Source organism: Macaca mulatta, chromosome 4 (assembly GCF_049350105.2).
Source record: "Macaca mulatta isolate MMU2019108-1 chromosome 4, T2T-MMU8v2.0, whole genome shotgun sequence".
Taxonomy (NCBI): domain Eukaryota; kingdom Metazoa; phylum Chordata; class Mammalia; order Primates; family Cercopithecidae; genus Macaca; species Macaca mulatta.
The window spans coordinates 96,638,151-96,661,708 of NC_133409.1; the positions used below are offsets into that span (position 1 = coordinate 96,638,151).

General features: G+C 40.2%; 1 protein-coding gene across 2 annotated transcripts; it reads left to right on the forward strand.

The window, feature by feature from the left end:
* Positions 1-411: 411 nt before the first annotated feature.
* UBE2J1 (ubiquitin conjugating enzyme E2 J1) lies at positions 412-23,378 on the forward strand. Of its 2 annotated transcripts, XM_015136920.3 has the most exons (8): positions 412-759; positions 9,438-9,511; positions 10,704-10,835; positions 12,931-13,015; positions 13,167-13,272; positions 15,977-16,106; positions 18,174-18,293; positions 20,442-23,378. In XM_015136920.3, the coding sequence occupies exons 1-8, from the start codon at positions 729-731 to the stop codon at positions 20,718-20,720; spliced, it is 957 nt and encodes a 318-aa protein (XP_014992406.2). In that variant the 5' UTR covers positions 412-728; the 3' UTR covers positions 20,721-23,378. The 2 variants fall into 2 exon arrangements, with proteins under 2 accessions (XP_014992406.2, XP_028703194.2); XM_028847361.2 differs by lacking the exon at positions 18,174-18,293.
* Positions 23,379-23,558: the final 180 nt, after the last annotated feature.

The following is a 23,558-nucleotide window of genomic DNA, read 5'->3' on the forward strand; positions in this document are numbered from 1 at the left end:
GACTGGATCTAAAAACAAAGCCCTTCCCAGACCCCGCGGGACCGCGCGCGGGCAGCCGGATGCGGACAGCTTTGCAGCCGGAGCCCGGCGCCCTCTCTGAGCTCTCCAGGGCCCGGGGATCCCAGACTTCGCCTACAGCGGGTAGGGCCGGAGCCGCTTCGCGCCGCGCGGTTCCTCGGTGAAACCCGCCAGCGCCTGGGGACGGACCCCAGAGGGTCCGGCGGAAGGCCGGTTTCCGGGGGCCGGAACGAGAGGACTAGGACGCCGCTCGCTCCTGCAGCTCCCCAAGCCGGCTTCGCGGGGCCGGCGGCGGCTGGGTAGGGACCGACCGCCACGAAGCTACTGCCACGTCAGGGCAACTTCACAAATCCCGGACGAGGGCGGGTGACGCAAGCCGGGCGGCCGCGACGGGGCTGGGCCTGCGGCTACCGGAGGAGGCTGACCTCCAGCCCGGGCGCCGGGTTCAGCGACGCCCCGGCCGGCGCCGGTGCCTGCCAGGCACTCAGGGAGGCGGGGGCGCAGCGGAGGAGGCGGCGCCATCGCGAAGCCAGCGCCTCGCCAGCACTCAGCCTTGCCACCCGCCCGCAGTCCGGGCTGGACTGGGCGGCATTTGCCAAGGCTCCTCGGCCAGGCCCCGTCCGCCCGAGCCGCGCTGAGACCTGGGCAGCGGCCGCGTGGAGAGGAGGTGGCAGCTGCCCGGGAGGCCGGAGCCAGGCCAGCGACCCGCCATGGAGACCCGCTACAACCTGAAGAGTCCGGGTGAGCAGGGCTGGGGCCCCTGGGCTAGGAGTGCGGAGTGACCCTGGACCCCGGGGCGGTCGCCGCGGTCCCCTCACGTCTGGCGCCACTCGCGGCTCAGCTCCTGGTTTCGCGCTCTACGCGAGACCGCCGCCTGCCCGGGAAGTGCAGGCCGCAGGGCGGGGTGGCCGGGTGGACGCCCGCTGCCAATCCCCCGGCCGGCCAGCGCCCGCAGCACCCAGCCTCCCCCTTTTCTCGTCTTCGCCCGGTCCCGTAGAGCTGGGTCAGAAACTCATCCCTGAGAACAGGTGTAAAGGTGATGTGGGTGGGCGATAGTCAGCAACCCCCTCGCTGTACCTGCATCCTGAACACCGTCGTTAATTCCCTCCCCGTCGCTGTCAGTGGACTATTAGCCTGCTGATTTACTCACATTTGAGGAGTTAGTCGTTTAAACATCCTATTTGCAGCACTTGGGCGAATGCAATTACAGACATAAAGGAAGTGTTCTGTAACTAAACCAGTTAACTGTAGAGCTAAAGCAAAACAAAACAAAAACAAAACAACAACAACAAAAAACACCTAGTTGAGCCCTGTTCTTGAGAGCTAACCTTGATTTTTGCCAGACTGGCTAATATGAAACATATCTGTCTTCAGTCGTAGGATTCCTTTCCTGCATTTAATGATCCTGCTTTATTTACACAAGCAGTCCCAGCAATACTAACCTTTACTTTCTGGTGCATTATAAAGATAAGCAACTAGCTTTCTCAGCTTAATGAAACAGGCTTGAAATAAATCATTGGATCCTCTAAATGGTATTTTTTCTATCTGTACCTTGATACATTTTGTCAGGGGGAAGAAACTCTACAGTTAACTCTGCATGATAAACTCTAGGGTATTAGTGATTTCACTAACTTTTGCGTTGCTTAACATTTCCTTCCAAAAAAAGCTGTTTCTCAGTAGGAATTAGCAAGACTAGCATCCTTATGGAAAGAGTTGACATTGTGAATCTTTGGGTTTTTTGTATGGTTTCAGAATATGCAAAAACCCCAGAAAAGCCTGAGGATATTGATTGGAGGGAGCTTTGTTAACCTGAGTGCTGTCAAGCTCAGAAATGTCCTTAGGTGACCAAGTGTGTAGAATTGGTCATAATATTTTAGGGGCCACTGACTCCTCAAAAAAATCTGATGAAGACCTGGCACGGTGGCACATGCCTGTAATCCCAGCACTTTGGGAGGCCTGAGCCCAGGAGGTGGAGAGCAGCCTGGCCAACATGGCGAAAGCCCGTCTCTACTAAAAACACAAAAATTAGCCGGGCATGGTGTTGGCGCACTTCTGTAGTTCCAGCCACTCGGGAGGCTGAGGCAGGAGGATGGCTTGACCCGTGGAGGCTGAGGTTGCAGTGAGCCAATATCGCGCCACTGCACTCCAGTGTGGGCAACAGAGCGAGACTCCATCTAAAAAAACAAAAACAAAAACAAAAAACAAAAAGAACCCCGGGGTGGGGAGGGAGGAAGAAAAGACCAAAGAGAAAGAGGGAAAGAAAAGCTTAATTTTTAAGGTAGATGGTAAAATGATTGAATTCTTTACATTGTGGTAGATTTAACTAGAACTGTTTGGGTAAAAATGTATGATGGCTTCCTGGTCACATGGTTCCTTAGGACAGCAGAGGTGCTCAGTGAAAGGTCCAGAGAATAATGCACATGTGAGTAGTAGTGCAGTTTGGAATGGAGAACTGGTGGAACCCAAGAGATTGTTGTCAGAAAACATCGCTCAATTTTGATAGGTTAGACGTAATACTATGATGATGTTTTTAAAATTCTTCAGAATTTTGTACATTTCCAAAGTATGTCAACTATTGTCAGCTGGTTGAGCTTTGGTTGACATGCTTCTAACTGTGTCATAAATTGCTTCCTTTTTTTGGTTTCATTTCCTCAAAGATAGTGTTGCGGTTCTAAAAAAAAAAACAGTGCTTCTTAAAAATCTATTTTTGTTAATGTGTGAATTATTTGGAGTTCATGGAGAAGTTGAATTAGGTGAGATATGGGACTTACTGAAAATGCTGGGAGGCATCGTGAAAATACTTCCTTCCTTTGCTTTATTCTCAGTCCTGTGTTATTTTTAGAGTAATGCCTGTGTGAAGGGGAGCAACTGAAAACTCCAGTTTCCTGCGTACGGCAGGGTGCACACACACGTAAAACACCAACCAACCAGACAAACAAAAAACAACCACACAACGGGAGAGACATAATCTTTTACTCTTTATCTGATGTGGGATTGTCTTTGATGTATGAGTGGAAAGATGAAGTGAAGACAATACAGATAGTTGGTTAAGGGCCAGTGTAGTAGCATGTGGATATAGTAAATTTGTTCATTTCATAGGTGGGGAAACTTTTTCCTTTATGGTGTTTTTTGGAATGGACTTGTGATTGTGGGTAGAGCTGTTGTGTAGGATCACCTCAAAGCCTCTGACTAACCTGTCAGTAGTTGTCTATGGATCAATTTACTTGACCCATGTTTGGGTCCGCTCTGGCCAAGGAAGTAGAGTCCTATAGTACAAAGTGAGTAGATGTGTATATAGCACCTCTTTTGGCAGCTTCTTCATCGGGGGCCATTGACATGTGCAGCAGGTGATGGGAGTATAAGAGACTGGTGCAAAAGTACCCACTGCCTCCACCAGAAGTCTAAGAGTAACCTGTGCATGCCATTGGTGTCAACTGCACCTTCACACTAATCCACTCAAGGTTTCATGTCCAACTCAGACCCTTTTCCTAAGCTATAGATACACAGAACTTATGGTGACTCAACGTCTTCATCTTTATTTCCCATAAAGCAAAAAAAATCTTTACAAGTATAAAGACGAAACTCATAGTTTTCCTCTCCTCCCCTAAACTTGCAGTTTACCCTAATATTTCATATCCCATGGATAGACAGCACTCAGGCACCTATGGGAGTCATTTTTTATTTCTTGGTCGGCTTCCTTGCTCCATCCCTGCCCTGAAACACACAACTCAACACACACACACAAACACATATGTCTAATCAGTCACTGTTGTCACCAGATCAATTAAAACAAAAAATGATTACCCCTCAAATTGAAAAATTTTCAGTAGCTTTCTGATAGCTGTCGATAAAGTTCAAAGTAAACTGCTTAGCTTGGCCTAATGATTGACCCTGGCCTTCCTCACCAGCCTCATTGTCCACATTCTTATGCTCTTTTGCATTTTCTTTTTTTTTTTTTGGAGACAGGGTCTCCCAGCCTGGAGTGCAGTGGTGCCATCACAGCTCACTACAGCCTCAACCTCCTGGGCTCAAGCGATTCTCCCACCTCTGCCTCCCGAGTAATGGGGACCACAGGTGTGTGCCACCACGCCCAGCTAATTTTTATATTTTTTGTAGAGAGGAGGGTTTCACCATGTTGCCCAGGCTGGTCTCAAACGCCTGAGCTCAAGTGTTCCCTCTACCTTGGCTCCCCAAATTGGTGAGATTACAGGTGAGAGCCACTGCACCAGGCCTGCATTTTTACCTATCCATTTTGCCTGAATGACTCTCCAGCTGGAGTAGCTTTTCTCACTTACATGCTTTGGTTCCCATTGGAACCTCTGCTTAGAATGCCTTCCTTTAAATCCATCTGAAATTCCTATAGTTCTTCAAGCTTTAAGGTTCAGCCTTGTCTAGCTCCCCTAGGCAGACTAAAGTAGTTCCTACATATACTTGTACATAAATACTTGGTCAATATTACCACTTGTGTTGTAATTATCTTCATGTCTTTCTCTACTCAGTGTTATGGAAGACAAGAAGCAGGTCTTGGTCATTCTTTTATCTCCAACACTCGGACATTCTTTAAATGTTTGTTGAACTGATACCTTTGCAGGGTCCTCCTGGGCAGAAACATCACTCTGTAGGCATTTACTTAAGTACGTTCATTATGGGAGCAGGAAGAGGCAGTTAGGGAGCATGCCTTCCTTAATATACGTGTCTCCTGAATTTCATTCATGCTTTGGGAATTGATAATATCAATTGCTTTTCAAGAGAAATCCATATATGGGACGCAGTGGCCTGTAGAAGATCCCTTTATTGTTAGCGGGATACAAACCCCAATGTGAGCCTAGTGAGCTAGCCCCGGTGTGTGAAGAATGCTAATGCCTAGGCCCACAGCACCTAGAGCATAGCTCCAGAGTGCCCATGTGGCCTCTATAAGAAGGAAGAACAAGAGCAGGCATCCAGGGGCCACCCCCTCATTTCCTGGCACATCTTATCTCACCACAGAGAAAGGATTCCATGGAACAACCTTTCCAAGAGGTAGCGGAGGAGCTGGAATAAAAAAGTTTCCTCTCTAGCCGTGTAGAAGCGAGAGATGAAGTATCAGGAGGGGCAGACTATGCTGTAGCCCGGTTGCCAGGCAGCATTCTGAACCGCGACTGTTTCCTAACACTGGTATTTCTCCTCAGGAGCCAGGGAGCCATACCATAAGGCCAGCGACATCTGCTGAGGCATGGTTTTGAGTTAGGAAGAATCATTGAGAAGGCCTTATATGCCAGTCCATTTTCAACCTTAATGAGTCAGGGCCTGGGCAAGAAAGAGGGCTGAAAAGGAAAGGAGAATTTTGTGGAGAAATTATTGACTCTTAATTGACAGATTAAACATCGAGCCACAATCAGATCAAGTGACTTGTTCAAGGACTTAGAGCTACAAAATGTCAGAGTCAGAATTTTAATGCAGCTCTAAATCGAGTCCCTGTTTCTTTTCACTAAAGCATTCATAATATATGTTATTTTTGGAAAAAATAGATTATGGAAACAAGAGACTAATCTCACCTCTTGGCTACATGCCCTTAGCTCTTACATGATATGTGCTTGAGTGACTTAGGAACTAATAAAATCAGCTGTTTAGTTGTTGAACCAATGATCGTTAATGATTGTTCCTTTACAGGATTGGTACAGATACATTCTTATAACAATTCTGACCCTTTATACATCTCTCATAATATCCAGGTACAAGTTTTGAGTGTTTATCTTCTTCTTTCCTGTTTAGGTGAACTGAGTAGGGGAGAGGCAGAGAAAATGTGATAAGGGTATAGAATGACATAAAATCTGACTTCAGCTTAATCATTATTGAGTTCAGCCAGTTGATGAGGAATGAAGGAAAAACAATCTTTTTGGCATCTCCAAACTAATTAACTTCATAACAGCTTCCATAATTGTATTTCTATCTAATAATATTAACTTAAAGGAATGATAGGTTTATGTGGCTTGAAAGCAGGGTTTTCCATCCTTGTTCCATGGATCCCTTCAGGAGTGAAATGGAAGGATGGGGAGTAGATAGCCTGCAGGTCCTTCCACTGGCCTCTGCAACCAAAGCGGCCCTGGGGTTTTTGTTTCACCTGTGGGGTTCTCATTAAGCTTTCTTTGAATGAAGGATTTTGTTTTATTAAGTTGAAAAATCATTGCCTTTACTTGGATTCTTAGAGCTATGTTGAGAGAAGATAGTAAAATATAATTCAACTAACATTTGAGTGCTTACCATGTGCTAAGCCCTGAGGAGACTGTACTGCTACACTGTCATTACTATTGCTTAGCAGGAAAAACGGATATTAAAAAAGTAATTACAAGTGAGACGAACTTCATAAGAGGAAAAATACAGTGTTATGATGGCATAGAGCAAGGAGACTCAACCTGGTCTCTAGGGCAGTGGTTTCTAAATCTAATCAGACTAATTCAGAGAGCATTCCTAGTCTCCACCCCTCCCTAGGACGCCTCAGGGATTTTGATCTGCCCAAATTGGAATCTCCAAGCACTGTTGGTGGGGTGGGGGTGGTGGCGACAAGGGAAGGTGTCATAGAGACGTTCCTGATAAGTTACTTAAAGGTCTAGGGTAGCCAGACTAGATGGTGAGGTGGAGGATGGGGCCGGAGCAGCCTGGGCCCTGAGGAAAGCTGTATAGAAAGGCCAAGAGTGGGGGGGAGGTAAAGTGTGTTCAAGGAATTGACCAAAGCCCAGTCTCTAGACTTGGAGGGAGAGGGTGTCTCAGTATGTACATGTTTCAAATATAGCATTTATCATGCTGTTTTGTTTTGACTGCACCTCCCAGCCGTAAGTCTGTAGTGACCAAAGCCATATTTTCTTGATGCATGAAGCTGTAGCATCTAGTACCTAGTAGGAACTCAATAAATAGTTGATGTTCCAGTGAACAAAGTCTCTGCATATAGGGGCTTAGTTCAGAGTAAGAAATGGAAAAGAATATTAATAATTATGAAGTAGGATAGTAACTTAACTTTTTTTTGGCCAGGCATGGTGATTCACGCCTGTAATCTCAGCACTTTGGAAGGCTGAGGTAGGAGGATTGCTTGAGACCAGCCTGGGCAAGATAGTGGGATCCCCGCTCTAGCCAGGCATGGTGGTGCATGCCTGTGGCCTCAGCTACTGGGGAGAGCAAGGTGGGAGGACCGCATGAGCTTGGGAGGTTGAGGCTTCAGTGAGTGAGCCGTGTTCATACCACTGCCCTCCAGCCTGGAGGGTTTTGTTTTGTTTTGTTTTTGAGACAGAGTTTTGCTCTTTTGTTGCTCAGGCTGGAATCTAGTGGCACAGTCTCGGCTCACTGCAACCTCCACCTCCCTGGTTCAAGCGATTCTCCTGCCTCAGCCTCCCTAGTGGCTGGGATTACAGGCATGCGCCATCACGCCCGGCTAATTTTGTATTTTTAGTAGAGATGGGGTTTCACCACGTTGGTCAGGCTGGTTTCAAACTCCTGACCTCAGGTGATCCACCTGCCTCGGCCTCCCAAAGTGCTGGGATTACAGGCGTGAGCCACTGCGCCCAGCCTTATTTATTTATTTATTTATTTATTTATTTATTTATTTTTTAGATAGAGTCTGTCTCTGAAGCCCAGGCTGGAGTGCAATGGCACGATCTCGGCTCACTGCAACCTCCGCCTCCTGGGTTCAAACGATTCTCCTGCCTCAGCCTCCCGAGTAGCTGGGATTACAGGCGCCTGCCACCATGCCTGGCTAATTTTTGTATTTTTAGTGTAGACAGGGTTTCACCATGTTGGCCAGGCTGATCTCGAACTCTTGACCTGAGGTGATCCACTCGCCTCGGCCTCCCAAAGTGCTAGGATTACAGGTGTGAGCCACTGCGCCTGGCCTCAAATGAAATTTTATGCAAAAGTCCTGATACATACCAAACCGTTGTGGTTGTATACGTGTAGGGGTTGCTTCTCAGTTAATCTCTCTCCCCATACCATTCCAACCTGTGCCTCTACACATTTTACTTTTATTATTACCTCTTCCTATTCGTATCTACCTGGGTAGTTTCTACTGTTTTTTTTTTTTTTTTCCCCACATGTCAGTACCTGACTCCTTTTCTTTTCCATCTGCTCTAAAGTTAGATGCCCAGCCTGTCCTCCCAGCATCTGGTGCACACCTCTCTTTTGAACTGTAACAGTGGTTGCAGACACAGTTTTGAGAAGCCTTTTCCCTGGCTCAGCCATCCTACTGAAGTATCCTGACATGTTTTAGCACCAGAAGCTTGAGATGAGAGGGGTTAGGATCCAGAGCGCATATCAAAGGATTGAATTTTGAGAGCCAATAGAGGACAAAGGGTGCAGATACAGATAGGATTGTAGATTGTGATAGGCATCTGAGCAGCTCCTGCTAGCAGTCATTCATCCGGGAGATAAAAAGCTGGCTGCCATTAACTGAAACAGAGGAAAATAATCTTGGAGTGCTAGGTGGAAAGAGTAGGCTGAAGGCTTACTAGAGAAATGTGGGGACAGTAGGTGGCATTGTATCCTAGTAGAGGTTGTTGGTAATGACTCGTAATGGCATTACTGCACCAGCCTCTCTGACTTTTTTTCCTCCTTTCAGTAATGCTCAGCTGTTTGGGTGTAGACACCAAATAAGATGGTTGGGTTGGGTCAGGCACGGTTGGATTTTATTAAGGGAGCATGAAAGAGGGACTCCTAAGAGCCAAGGGTGTGAATAAAGAGGAAAATAAATATAAGTATAGGAGGGGTGAAGAAAGTTGTGGGGTCAGTGGACTGGAGGTTTTAGTGAAGCTGAAGAATCATTTCAAGAAGGAATTTCATCAGGGCTATGGAGAGTCAGTGAATTCAGGGGAGAGTCCATTAATTTAATGCAAGATAGTGGATGGAAAGTCCCAAGAGATGGAGGATATAGGGGTGTTTCCTGTTCACCGAGCGTGAGATCCAGATGATACATTTTTTGTTAATAAAGATATTGTAACAGGGTAGAGCCAAACTGCCTGTGTTGGAATCCCATCTCTGTCATTACTGTGTGACCTTGAACAAGTTATATAATCTCTCCGTGTCTCGGCTTCTTCATCTGGAAAATAGGGATAAAAATAATACCTATCTAGTAATGTTGTATTAAGGGTTAAATGAGTTATTAATGTCTGTAAAAGCACTTCAACAAATACCACCGTATAGGAAGTATGTATAAGTACTTATTAAATAAAAATAGTGTCTTCACTATATATTTAATATGTAACTCTTTAAAGTGTTAATGCCTAGCAACTATTTCCTTCCTCTCCCCCTCTATTTATTCCCATCATCTTATAATTAAACCTTTGCCATATGCTCATTTGCACTAGTTCTCTACACATTTTTCATTAGGCTTGTAAGTCTGTGTTAATCATTCAGAAAAGTATATTTTAAATATCTCTATTTTATGAATTTTATTTTAGCTGTTAAGCGTTTAATGAAAGAAGCGGCAGAATTGAAAGATCCAACAGATCATTACCATGCGCAACCTTTAGAGGTTAGTTTCTATCTCCATGTTCTTCATATGGATTTTAACATTTAAAACAAATTCTTTAAAATTGCTTTTCATTGCTTTGAGTCATTACAGATGTGTGTGATGTAGTTTGACATTTTATTCACCGTATTTCCTGAATATTTCATTAGCCACTTTAGAAGAAACAGATTTTGTGGTCTTTATAAAATGGGTCTCAGATGCTAAGTTGAGGTTAGATCTTTTTTTTTTTTGCATATGGAGTCTCGCTCTGTTGCCCAGACTGGAGTGCAGTGACATGACTTCGGTCCACTGCAACCTCCGCCTTCCGGGTTCAAGCAATTCTCCTGCCTCAGCCTCCTGAGTAGCTGGGATTACAGGCGCATGCCACCACGCCCGGGGAATTTTTGTGTTTTTAGTAGAGACGGGGTTTCACCATGTTGATCAGGCTGGTCTGGAACTCCTGACCTCGTGATCTGCCCACCTTGGCTTCCCAGAGTGCTGGGATTACAGGTGTGAGCCACTGCACCCAGCCGAGGTTAGATCTTGAGTCTGAGGGAGGGAAGGTGGAAAGAACCCCAGATACTTTACAGTTTGGAAGCCTCTTGATGGGTCTCCGTAGCTACTCAAGGCTTTTTGTACAAGCATCTCTACCTCTCTCAGTCTTCTCATTGTAAAAGGAGGGCATTTAAATATACTCAGGCAGGTTTTCATGGTAACAGTGGGAATAAAAATATAACTTCAGTGCAAGTATTTTGTATACTGAAAAGTACATATTAACTGTAAGATGACATTAAATATATTAATATTACCATTTTATAAATAAGCTCTTAGGTATCTATAAGGATTAATTTTTAAAGATTTGTTAAAATAACCCAAACATAGTAATTTTTTGATTATATAATTATAATAATTTGCTATTCTTTTAAGGATTAATTTCTAATTTAAACCTGTAAGTTATGAATATATAACAGAAATTTTTAATGTGTTTATTATAAAAGATTTTAGCTCAATGGAACATGAAAGCTAGATTAAGTAGCTTTCACTTATAAATTTAATTTATCACTTACATTCTCAAGACATCTCATACATTAGAAACTATACTAGCAATAATATAAAGCATTTAGTTTTTCTTGCTTGGTAATATTTCTGATATTGAGATAAAATGATCAAACTTTTTAATATTATTAATTCCTTGTGGATTATTGTTTTTGTTCAGGATAACCTTTTTGAATGGCACTTCACGGTTAGAGGGCCTCCAGACTCCGATTTTGATGGAGGAGTTTATCATGGGCGGATAGTACTGCCACCAGAGTATCCCATGAAACCACCAAGCATTATTCTCCTAACGGTAAGAATTTTGGATTTTTAGAATGCTCATGACTTAACTCTTCCTAGTAGGTGCAAAATATAGTAAGCAAATCATTTTCATTAAGAAATATTAGAACAGTATAATTTTGCTTTTGGGGGTCCAGGCCCTGGGACTACAATTTTTTTCCTCCAAAATAATTCCTAGGAAGCTGATGCATCCGAGAAGTAAAAATGATACAACTGAATGCATAAATGTCACATCATGGTTGTTAGGATTCAATGAATTAATATATGAAAAGCGCTGGGCATACACATCTGGCACTTCATAAGTACTCACTAAAGGTTAGCTAATGTTATTGTGCCTTGTAATCACATTGTCTCTTTCAACTTCCCACCTTTCTTACACTCTCTTCCTCAGTTTTCTCATCTTTACAAAGAGAATAATGATACCTACCTCACTGAGTTTATGTGGGATGAAAAGTATCAATATCTTATTGTATAGCTCTTAGAATAGAGTCTGACACAGAGTATTCAATAAGTGTTAGCATTATTATTACTATTTATATCTCAGAATTTCTCTCTTTCTCTCCAACTTTACATGTCTTTTCTTCATGTGAAGGAAAAAATTTTTTTTTTTTAGAGACACGGTCTTGCTCTGTTGCCCAGGCTGGAGCGCAGTGGCCCAACATAGCTCACTGTAGCCTCAAACTCCTGGGCTCAAGCAATCCTCCCACCTCAGCCTCCTGAGTAGCTGGGACTATAGGCACATGCCACTGTGCCCAGCTAATTAAAAAGCTTTTTGGTAGAGACATGGTCTCATTGGTCTTGAACTACTGGCCTCAGGCAATCCTCCCGTCTCAGCCTCCCAAAGTGCTAGTCACCATCATACCTGGCCAAGGAAAACTATTGATCTAATTCCTCTTCAATTGTTACGCTTTTCTTCTCTCATTTCCTTTAATTTTAACTATGTTTAATTATCCCCTAACCTTGAAAGAAGCAAAAACAAACACAAAAACCTTCCCCTGTATCTGTTACCACTTTAAGCTGTGCCTATTTTTCTCTTTGGTAACCTCCAAGGCATCCTTTCTCTAGTGTAGCCTGCTGCAGTCCACCTTCCACACATAGTGCCCTGTTGAAACATGAAACTACACCAGTCTCAGAGATTAGTTTGAGAAATCTCACTGCTTCTTCTCAGTCTTCATCCTGTTCTATCTAAGTTAAACATCTGACCCACATGGAGTAGCAAATGGTGAAACAACAGGTATTCGTCAATAAATACCAAATTAATGCTACTTTTACCTCTATTTTGTATAACAGAGAGAGCATTTGTTTAAGAGCCAGTAGGCCTAGATTCTGACTGGTGCTCTTTCCATTACACTATGGGTGGGTTACATAATGTCTTTAAAATTCAGTTTTCTCATCAGTCAAAAGGAATTTTGTGTTTGGTAATTGTAATCACACCATAAAGTACCTGACATATAGAAGCTGCTTAACAAGTATTAGCTGATACTCCTCTCTTCTTCTTTTTTTTTTTTTTTTTCTTTTCTTTTCTTGGGGACAGGGTCTCACACTGTCACCTAGGCTGGCATGCAGCAATGCAGTCATGGTTCACTGTGGCCTTGAACTCCTGGGCTCAAGGAGTCTTCCTGTCTTAGCCTCCCAAGTAGGTAGGACTAGAGGCACACGCCACCACTCCTGGCTAATTTTCTTTCTTTTTTTTTTTTCTTTTTCTGTAGACAGTGTCTCACTAGGTGGCTCAAACTGGTCTTGAACTCCTGGCCTGAAGTGATCCTCTCGCCTCAGCCTCCCAGAGTGCTGAGATTACAAGCGTGAGCCACTTCGCTGGCCAGTAAAACTTTATGTGTTAATTATTTAGATTTCAGTTGTGCAACTCAGTTTCAAAAGGTGCTGTAAAACACCTTCTAACAACAGCTTTTATTATTCAGCATCCAACAAGTATTTTTGGAGTCTATAAGGACAAAAAAATCTGTGCCCCATTAGAGGTTACATTTTTTTAAAAAATCTTTTTAAGATAATTTCTAAAATTATTATATATAAATAGTATATTTTTACTTAGAAAGTATAAACATTAAACACATGTATTTAATTTTCTAGATGTATTGTTTATTCCTCAGGCTAATGGACGATTTGAAGTGGGCAAGAAAATCTGTTTGAGCATCTCAGGACATCATCCTGAAACTTGGCAGCCTTCGTGGAGTAGTAAGTGTTAATTTATAGTGAATATAAATCTCTTATAACTTCAGTCAATTCATAGTTATGAAGTATAATACTCTCTTTTTTTTCTTTTTCCAGAATAAACCCAGTTGCTTTTACAAAGCAATTTAGATTGATATTTACTTTTTTATTTCAGTAAGGACAGCATTATTAGCCATCATTGGGTTTATGCCAACAAAAGGAGAGGGAGCCATAGGTTCTCTAGATTACACTCCTGAGGAAAGAAGAGCACTTGCCAAAAAGTAAGTTTTGCGTTTCATTCTTGTTGAGGTCTGAATGGTATTCAGGGTAATGGCTATTAGGAGGTAGGGCCTGCCTCTTACTATGTGACTTACTTTCTGAGCGACTGTAGCTACAGGATCTTATCTCAGTTTTGCTCTTTTAGAAATTCAGTTGTAATAATTTCCTTGGAGTGACCAGAATCTAAGTAATTTATTTAATGCTATCTAGTCTTAAAAAGTCGTTGATACTATTTCACTATTTTTTTTTTAATACAGTGGGAGATATATTCTCCTGGAAAACAATACCAGTCATTTGTTTCCACTTATATGGAATTACAGATGGAAAAGAACCAGAGCAATTATTTGTAGCTTTCCACAAGATTACAAACCCCTTGAGGGCCGGGAGAGAATCCACTTTATCCATCTTTGCATCTAGCTCATAGCAAGTGCTTAATAAGTGATCTGGAATAAAGCAAAAGAGATTTTCTCTATCAAGTTGTGATTGCCCAGGGGCAATCACAAACAGAGAAGTGCTGCCTTCTCTGTTTTTTTCAGGTGCAGGTGTATTTTTGTCTATATAACCAAGATCGGTCCTTCCGTTCAGAGTAGCCCCTCTTTGAGTAGCGCTGATACCTAATTTTTGATGTTGATAATTTTTCTGCTCTGGAGTCTGCTGCCTACCACCCTTCAGACATATTATGCTAATTAAATTATGGCATATTTTACCCTAGCACACCCCAGAGTAGGCCCTCCGCAGATATTTGCTAAATCAAATAGTTAGATTTTAGCATCTGGAAGATTTGGTAGACTTCTTGGTCTTATAAGCAACTTTTCTTTTTAAATCTTATTTCCAAACTCTGGGGATGTACTTTATTTGTACAACTCTTGATAGATTACACTATGTACTTTGAATACATAGTATTTGTTTTCATTCAATTTAGATGATTTTATCCATTTGATTTCATGTGCAAGATTAAAAAAACAAAACAAAACTGGAGTTCTTGTTCTTCTCGGCTTCTCACTATATATTCTAGATTCTCAGTCTACAATAGAAACCTTTTAAAAAATTGTTTTGGGCTGGGTATGGTGGCTGACACTTGTAATCCCAGCACTTTGGGAGGCCAAGACAGGTGGATTGCTTGAGTTCAGGAGTTTGAGACCAGCCTGGGTAACATGGTGAAACCCCATCTCTACAAGAAAATACAAAAATTAGCTGGGCGTCTCAGCTACTTGGAAGACTGAGGTGGAAGGATTGCTTGACCTGGGGAGGTTGAGACTGCAGTGAGCCATGATTGTGCCACTGCACTCAAGCCTGGGGGACAGAGTTGAGACCTTGTCTCAAAAAAAACAAAGAGATTTTTTATTCAACCAAGGTAGTGTGCTACCACTGTAGATAAACTAATAAATTCAAAATAAACACTCTCCTTAAGTTTCATCTGACTCAGTTAAACGTGAATACATTTTGAAGCAAATAATTTGCATATAACCAATTCTCAAAGGCGTGTGGACAACAGTGCCACTTCTGGAAAAACAAGAAATACTCATCAATAAATACTAAATTAGGCTGGGCACAGTGGCTCATGTTTGTAATCCCAGCACTTTGGGAAGCCGAGGCAGGAGGATCACTTGAGCCTAGGAGTTCCAGACCAGTCTGTACAACATAGGGAGACACTGTCTCTACAAAAAAAAAAAAATTAGTTGGGCGTGGTGGCACACACCTGTGTTCCTAGCTATTTGGGAGGCTGAAGAGGCTGAGATGGGAGGATTATTGGAGTCTGGGAGGTTGAGGCTGCAGCAAGCCATGATTGCACCACTGCACTCCAGCCTGGGTGATAGAACAAGGAGACCCTGTCTCAAACAAACAAACAGAAAAACTAAATTATTGCTACTTTTACATATATTTTGTTTATATGATATTTCATAATTTTAAATAGTATGTTCTTTAAGACCTAAGGTTTTTTAATTAATAGAACTAGAAGTACTATGAAAAACAATTTTTTAAAAAGAAGTTCAACAATGTAACTATATATTTTTATATATGATGCATGTTTACTTTCAGTAATTCATATCCTCATATGACTCTTGTAAACGTCAAGGAAGTTTTGACTATATCTGGAATACAAAGGGAAAAATGGAAAGAGAAATATATTTTAGAAAATAGTCTAGTTAACAGACATATCCTGAGTCTCTACTTAATATATAATCAGTAATAAATTAAGTCTTTGGAATTTCTGCAAGTTCTCCCAAGTCTTTCAAGTTATACTCTATTTGTGAGGGTTTTTTTTTTTCTAGAAATATCTGTAAATTCTATGTTTAATTAGTTTCTTTACTGCTTTATATGTATTTCTGCTAACATAATTTGATCTTGTTAAAGGACTTTTTTTCACAGCCTTAAAATAGTTTTGTTATATGTGATCTCAAGGACTGTATAATAGACAATTTTCTCATTGTATAGATGTAAAACTTATTTTTCTTTAGATAGTTATTGGAAAAAATAGGATCTGAGCCCTGGATTTTTTTAAAGCCAGCCTAAGATTTACTTGTCTCAGGACTATAATTATTACATTAATTGTCTAATTCATAGCATGTGGATAAATGTGATATGGAATTTTCCAGTGTTCCTTTCTTTTAAGTTTAATGATTCAGCATTTGAGTGTCTCAGTAAGAGGAAATTAAACATTTAACTATTTGATTTATTTTCATTTAAAAAATTGTTTTCTACCAGATCACAAGATTTCTGTTGTGAAGGATGTGGCTCTGCCATGAAGGATGTCCTGTTGCCTTTAAAATCTGGAAGCGATTTGAGCCAAGCTGACCAAGAAGCCAAAGAACTGGCTAGGCAAATCAGTTTTAAGGTACTATAAATTCTTAAATAAATTCTAATCTTGTAGCCCTTTTGTTTACTGCTGTATTCTGCATAGAAAGGAAAGCAATGCAGTTCTATTACAATATAACATTTGCAAATGTTTTTCTTTTTTCATATTTTTTTATTTTTAATTTGTGTGGTTACATAGTAGGTGTATATATGTATAGGGTACATGAAATGTTTTAATACTGGCATGGAAGTTTTTTCTTATTACAGAATTCCTAACTACATTCATGAAAGCTTTATAGCATAGTGAGTGAGTAAAACTTGAACTCTGGTATACAATGCCGGGGTTCAAATCCCAGCTCTGTTGCTTAGTAGTAGTATGATGTCAGACGTATTAATTAACCACTCACTTTGTGCCTTTTTCTTATCTATAAATAATAATGGTACCTATATCATAGGATTATTGTGAGGATTGAATTAATATATGTAATACATGGGTTGCATTCAGAACTGTCCCTGGTGCTTAATAAATTCTAGCTATTATTACAGAAAATATAGATAAGAAGAAGAAAATGATGGCTGGGCATGGTGGCTAACCCCTGTAATCCCAGCACTTTGGGAGGCCGAGGTGGGCGGATCACCTGAGGACAGGAGTTCGAGACCAGCTTCAACATGGAGAAACCCCATCTCTACTAAAAATACAAAATTAGCTGGACGTCATGGTGCATGCCTGTAATCCCAGCTACTTGGGAGGCTGAGGCAGGAGAATTGCTTCAACTTGGGAGGCAGAGGTTGCAGTGAGCCGAGATCACGCCATTGCACTCCAGCCTGGGCAACAAGGGTGAAACTCCATCTCAAAAAAACAAAAAAAGAAAAAGAAAGAAAAAGAAAATGACATTCATAATCCCACCCTCAAGAAACAGCTACTGTTAATTTGGCATCCCTCCCATATATCCCTTTTTTCTGTATATGTTTTACCCAACCATAGGATTATATAGTATTTTAATACTTTGAGTATTAAATATTTAATTATTGAAAATATTGGCTGGGTGCGGTGGCTCACGCCTGTAATCCCAGCACTTTGGGAGGCCGAGGCAGGCAGATCACAGGGTCAGGAGATTGAGACCATCCAGGCTAACACAGTGAAACCCCGTCTCTACTAAAAATACAAAAAATTAGCTGGGTGTGGTGGTGCATGACGGTAATCCCAGCTACTTGGGAGGCTAAGGCAGGAGAATCACTTGAACCCAGGAGGCAGAGGTTGCAGTGAGCCAAGATGGTGCCACTGCACTCCCACCTGGTGACAGAGCGAGACTCTGTCTCAAAAAAATATAAATAAATACATACATATATAAAGTATTAAGTATTTAATCCTCCTGGAATTTAATTAGCTTCACAGACAGAAATGTCAACCTGCATTAAGCAGCATGCTCTCTCCTCCTCCCTGTCCACTTCTCTATGGACTGTCTGTCTTTCCAGGACCAGTTCCCTTCTCTTCTATTGTAGTGCCTGGAGGAGGAGGAGCTCAGAACATGTTTACTTTCTTCCTTTTGAGGATTCCTATTACACTTAAAATTGCTTCTGAAAAATCTCAGGACCAAATGTGTTTTGTACATGAGAATTTTTCAGACTTAAGAAAAGATCTTACTATACCATATATTAACTAACCTGCCATGCGATCTGGGGCAGCACCTCATAATCAAATCCATTAGGATTTCCTCAGCAAATCTGAGAATATTACATTAATGTGGGATTAATGTTTACACTAATGTGGGATAAAGACTATTCATAGCTTTACATCAGCTCATATCAGGCTTTGCCTAAAAATTACCAAGAAAACCTTGAGTTTTGAGAGCTTTTTAGCATTGTGGACTGTGAACCATGGGTGTTAGTTTTGTCCCTTATCAAGTAACGGCGTCTTGAGAACAGGTGTTGTTCATGCTTCTTCCTATGATACCTAGTACAGTGTTGGACACAAGAGTGCTCAGTGCTTAACTGCCTGATAATAGATGTTAAACTAGCAATTAAATCCAACAGAAGGGATTTAGCAGGTTGTAGATTGTGTATGTTTCCTGTTGTAACATTGCTCTTGGGCCTATCTTGTTTATAGGCAGAAGTCAATTCATCTGGAAAGACTATTTCTGAGTCAGACTTAAACCACTCTTTTTCACTAACTGATTTACAAGATGATATACCTACAACATTCCAGGGTGCTACGGCCAGTACATCGGTATGGCTCTTATCTTTCAATATATATGTATGTCTCTATCATTATCATTGTTTGCAATAGGAGGAGAAGATACTAGATCAAATATCTGAAAAATTTGGTTCTCTTAACAACTGGATTCTAACTCATCAGTCCCTCTAATGAATTATATTATGTTGAGCAAGTTGTTCATGCTTTCTGGCCTCAGTTTTCTTTTTTTGTTAAATGGGGCTGGATTAAATAATTTTTGTCTTATCCCTCCAGAATTCTATGATTGTCTGAAAAGTTAATTTTAATATAGTGTTAGACTCTGAATAAAACAAAATATCCATATGTTAGCCACTTTCTGAATAGACACTATTTTTGGCAGGATTGTTCAGCTGCATTAAGATACTGACTTAATAAAGTCCTAGAGCCAAAAATTTGCTTTAGACTTGCTCTGTCCAACACAGTAGCCAACAGCTACATGCAGAATGTAAGTTCTGTGAAGATCAGGGGTCTCTTTCAACTTCTCCACTGTATCCCTAGTGCCTGGCTTAGTGCCTTCTATATAGTAGATTGTCAGTGTTTATTTGTTGACTGAATGAATGAATCTTAGGATTGGTACTTTTAAAAAATGCTAGGAATACAATTAAGTAAATCAAGAAGTTTAAGTAAATTAGAGTGTACAAATAACGATGTTATTATAGTAGTATTTCTCATTTTGATTTAATACATAAAACTTAGAATTCTTGTTCATAGACATAGGTCATTAATTGAGACCATTTTTGGTTAAAATACCAACAAGCAATAAATTGTCTACAATTGCAAGTTAAGTTTTTAATTATTTAAAACTTTATATACATATAAACTCTCTCAGAGTATGATTATATAATTTGATCACTATGAAAGTAACTGAAACCTGGTTTGGCTAAGGGTGGTTATTTTACATTAAGTGTAATATAAATTAATTGAGATGTTATACATCAAATCCCAGATAAGCTATGATTTTTTTTTTTTTTTTTTGTTAGCCTTGAGAGGCAAGAGATTGCCAAAACTTTAAATGCAGCAGATAATATCAGGCCATCTGTTGCTTTTTGATGCAGATATTTTAGCATCAAAAAGCAATGGGAAATGTAGAAATGGGAAAAACATTGATGGCAGTTTTGTTTTTGCAGTCTGTCAGGTTTTTTCCTTTTCCCAGGGCAGGAATCAAGGTTCTGAATAAGCCATTTCTTTTTCTATTAAAAAGCAAAACTCCCTCACACATGCTGGTTATTCTAGGTTATTATAGAAACATTTATATATATAAATATATATGTATCACTAGGGACAACTAAGAATGTGATTTTTTTTTTTTAAGAGAGAGTCTCGCTCTGTTGCTCAGGCTGGAGTGCAGGCGTGTGATCATACCTCACTGAAGCCTCAACCTCCTGAGCTCAAGTGATCCTCTTCCCTCAGCCTCCCAAGTAACTAGGACCACAGGTGGGCATGACCACATCTGGCTAAGTTTTAAAATTTTTCTGTAGAGATAGTGTCTCACTATGTTGGCCAGACTAGTCTCAAATGCCTGGGCTCCTGCCTAAACTTCCCAAAGTGCTGTATGATTGTTTTAAATAGGAAACAATTTAGAATTTTATAATATCAAGGCACTTGATTTTTAGTCAGTGATATACCATCCAAAAGGCATCTGAGGCTGGGCACATTGGTTCACGCCTATAATCCCAGCACTTTGGGAGGCCAAGGCAGGAGGATCGCTTGATCCCAGGAGTTCAAGACCAGCCTGGGCAATGTAACAAGATCCCATCTCTTAAAGAAAAAAAAAAGATTAAAAAAAATAGAGACAAAAGGCATCTGACATTTTTAATTAAATTAAAACATTATATGTATATAAATATTTTCATTAAGTGTATGTGTTAAAATATCATCTACAGTCAATGTTTTAAGAGATTGTTTTTCTAAATATATTAATAAAACTATTAAAAGGTCAAAAAGCTGTCCTAAGTTATGACTTTTTTTTGAACCTAAATGTAGATGCCCCCCAAGGGATATATTATTAGTAACAATCATTCTTGGTAGTGTTGCCTTTAGTCATATGTTGTCCTCTGAGATTCTGTGTATTCTTGGATAGATAACAAGTATATTTACAAACTTATTTGCCAGTTTCAAACAAAGTTTCTTAAAATTTCCTAGTATGGAGTCCAGAATTCCTCGGCAGCATCCTTTCATCAACCTACCCAACCTGTAGCTAAGAATACCTCCATGAGCCCTCGACAGCGCCGGGCCCAGCAGCAGAGTCAGAGAAGGTCTTCTACTTCACCAGATGGAATCCAGGGCCGCCAGCCAAGAGACACCCACACTGATCATGGCGGATCAGCTGTACTGATTGTCATCCTGACTTTGGCATTGGCAGCTCTTATATTCCGACGAATATATCTGGCCAATGAATACATATTTGACTTTGAGTTATAATATTGTTTTGTGACTTAAGAGCTGTGACTCAACTGCTTCATTAAACATTCTGCATTGGGTATAATCTAAGAATTGTTTACAAAAAAGTTATTTTGTATTTACCCTTCATTCCTTTTTTGATCCTTATAAGTTTAGTATAAATATATCTAGACATTCATACTATGTCTAGCAGTTATGTCCTGCTTAAAGGGACCGGAAGTCAAAGTTCCTTGTCTCACTATTTGATCTGCTTTGCAGGGAAATAACTTGTTTTTTCTCATGCTTCACCTTCTTTTTATGTAAATTTGTAATACTTTCCTATATAGCTCTTTGAAATTTTTGGATAAAAGATGATGTTTTAAGTTCCAGTGAGTATTACTAGTTACTCAATACCACTTATTGAGTACACTGTTTCTACGTATGTAGAATGTATAGGGATAGAAGAGTTAAAAAGGGAAAGCAAAACTCCTCAAGTAGCTTCCTTAAAATGTCATTTATAGGAGATGTTTATAGGGATTGCTCATTCTGTGACTTTATTTGTGTCCTAAACATTCTTCAGTGAAAATAATTTTATTTCAGTCAAACATTTATGAGGAAATGAGATCACATCTTTGTCACTGGATGCTACTTGAAGAGGGAGTACTTTGTAACCACTTTGATATGCTGTTATCATCACCGCTCCCTGCCCCCTGCTGCCATATCCACAAGTTTAAAAAGAAATAAAACAGTCTTCCATAGATTTTTGTTTTAAGGAAGAAAGGGCCCAAGCCAGGAGATGCTTGATTTTCTTCCAGAAGTTAAATGGGGGGTTCTTAAGATTTGAATGTTTGCTCTGCTTTGAAATGTATGTCTTTGGGGATGTATTATATGCCTAGCTTTATAATCAGTATAAATTTTAATTATTCCAGGAATATGCATAATATTGAAATATTTCGTGTACTATTTTAATAGAAAACCTCAGGGCCCAAGTAACTGATAGAAGTTAGAAAAACCTTTACTTAGAATTGTCCACCTAGTCAGAGCCCAGGAAGGAATTTTCAGTGGAAAAATCAATATATAACTTAGTTCTAGCTAGCTCCACAAGTAGATAATATTATCATCACAATGGCTGGTGAGACCATATAATCACAGAAAAACGTTGCCTTCAGCATGTTCAGTTCGCAGCACTGAGGGCACTCTTGAGGGTGTTGTTAATGAAGACTTAATTTTTAAATACAGGTAGTTCCAAGCTTTCAAATAGGTTATGCTCCAAAAGTGTTATTTGTAAGTTAAGTTTTTTACAAGTCAGACAATATTGGAAATGGTATTTAGGTTCTAGATCAGCCCACGAAAGTTAGCCCATATGTATATCTTGAATAGTATAGGGGAGGGTATTCATAAAGTCCTTATGTGGTTTTAACTAAGTGAAATTATGGACAAGAGAAATAATTTAAAAAATCATTTTAAAGGCAAATTTAATTTTTACTCCTGTTTATGGAACTTTCGTTCTATTAACTGTCAGACATAATTTCTGTTTTCATCTGAGAGACAACTTTCCTTTATTTCTACATTTAAACTAAGAACATATTGTACACTATTATATAATACAGAATTGTCTTAAACTTTAATAAATTTTCGTTTTAAAAGTGTTTACATATTATTTTTTATATCTGTAGCTGAATTTGTTAAAGTCTAAAAAGCTCAAGGACTTTATGAAGATCTCATTATATGAGGAAAATCATAGGTTACCATTTTATAACTTTATTGCCGTAAGAAAATACATTCTAAAAGTCTTGATTTGAAACATATTAGAAACCTTGGTTCAGTGCTCAGTGGTCTCCTAGCAAGAAGTCACCGACCCAGCTGGGAAAACCAGGTAGCTTCATAGGAGAAGAAAGAAATCCCCACGACCTCAACCCCTGCTGAGATTGTGTGCTAGGAACAGTCTTCCCTCCATTTCCCCTCAAACTTGAGCCAGCCTCTGGATCGATGTGATCTTGTTGCACATTTCCATGGGGTGTACCTATACTTTAAGCCAATCCTGCTGCATTCACTGCTAAGTTAAATAAAAAGCCAAGAAGATTTTGCATCATGCAGATCCTTTGCTATCTGACTTGCATCTCTTCCCTCACCTGTCAGCTAGCCACCTGCTTGTTTGTGTTGGGATATTTTTTAGCACCTGAAGCACCATCTGAAAGGGGCACCATTTTCTTCTTCCCTTTTACCTCACATATGCTACCTAAAAACTCTTAAGTTGTCAATCTGACCCCCAGCGTGAGGTTAATGAGCAAAATTGGTCTTTGGGGCCCTTTTTGTCCAAGCCCCACTGAAAGGCCTCTTCATAAAACTATTATCTTTAAAGTCCTACTTTAACTCCTTAATTCCAGCATACAGCTAAAACTGGATGGATATTCTGGTAAGTAAAGGCTGAGGACTCCTCCTTACTTTAATCCTCAGATCTAGACAACTCATGACATTTTCTTTGACCAACATAGCACATGATGAGATATCAAGGTAATTAAACTAGCATGCTTGAAAAAAATACGTAATCTGTTTCACCTGTAACTGTTTAAGCCAATGAACTTTTCAAAATTTATGTAATATGGGACTTTTATGTAGCACTTTATGTTTTCATGCTGCTTATTGTTTTATTCTACTGAAATAAATGAATTTCAAGGTTCTCAACTTTAATTTCAAAAATTGTTTACTGTTTTGACTATGGGAATACAAAATTTCCTATTTCAGGAGAATAAGAACTCCTTTTGTCATTTTTGGCTATGAATAAACTTTTTGGTCTCTTGAGACCACCCATTTTTATAGATCAGAATCAGAAAACAAGTAAACCTCACGCATTTGGACTCATTCGAACAAAAACCTAGG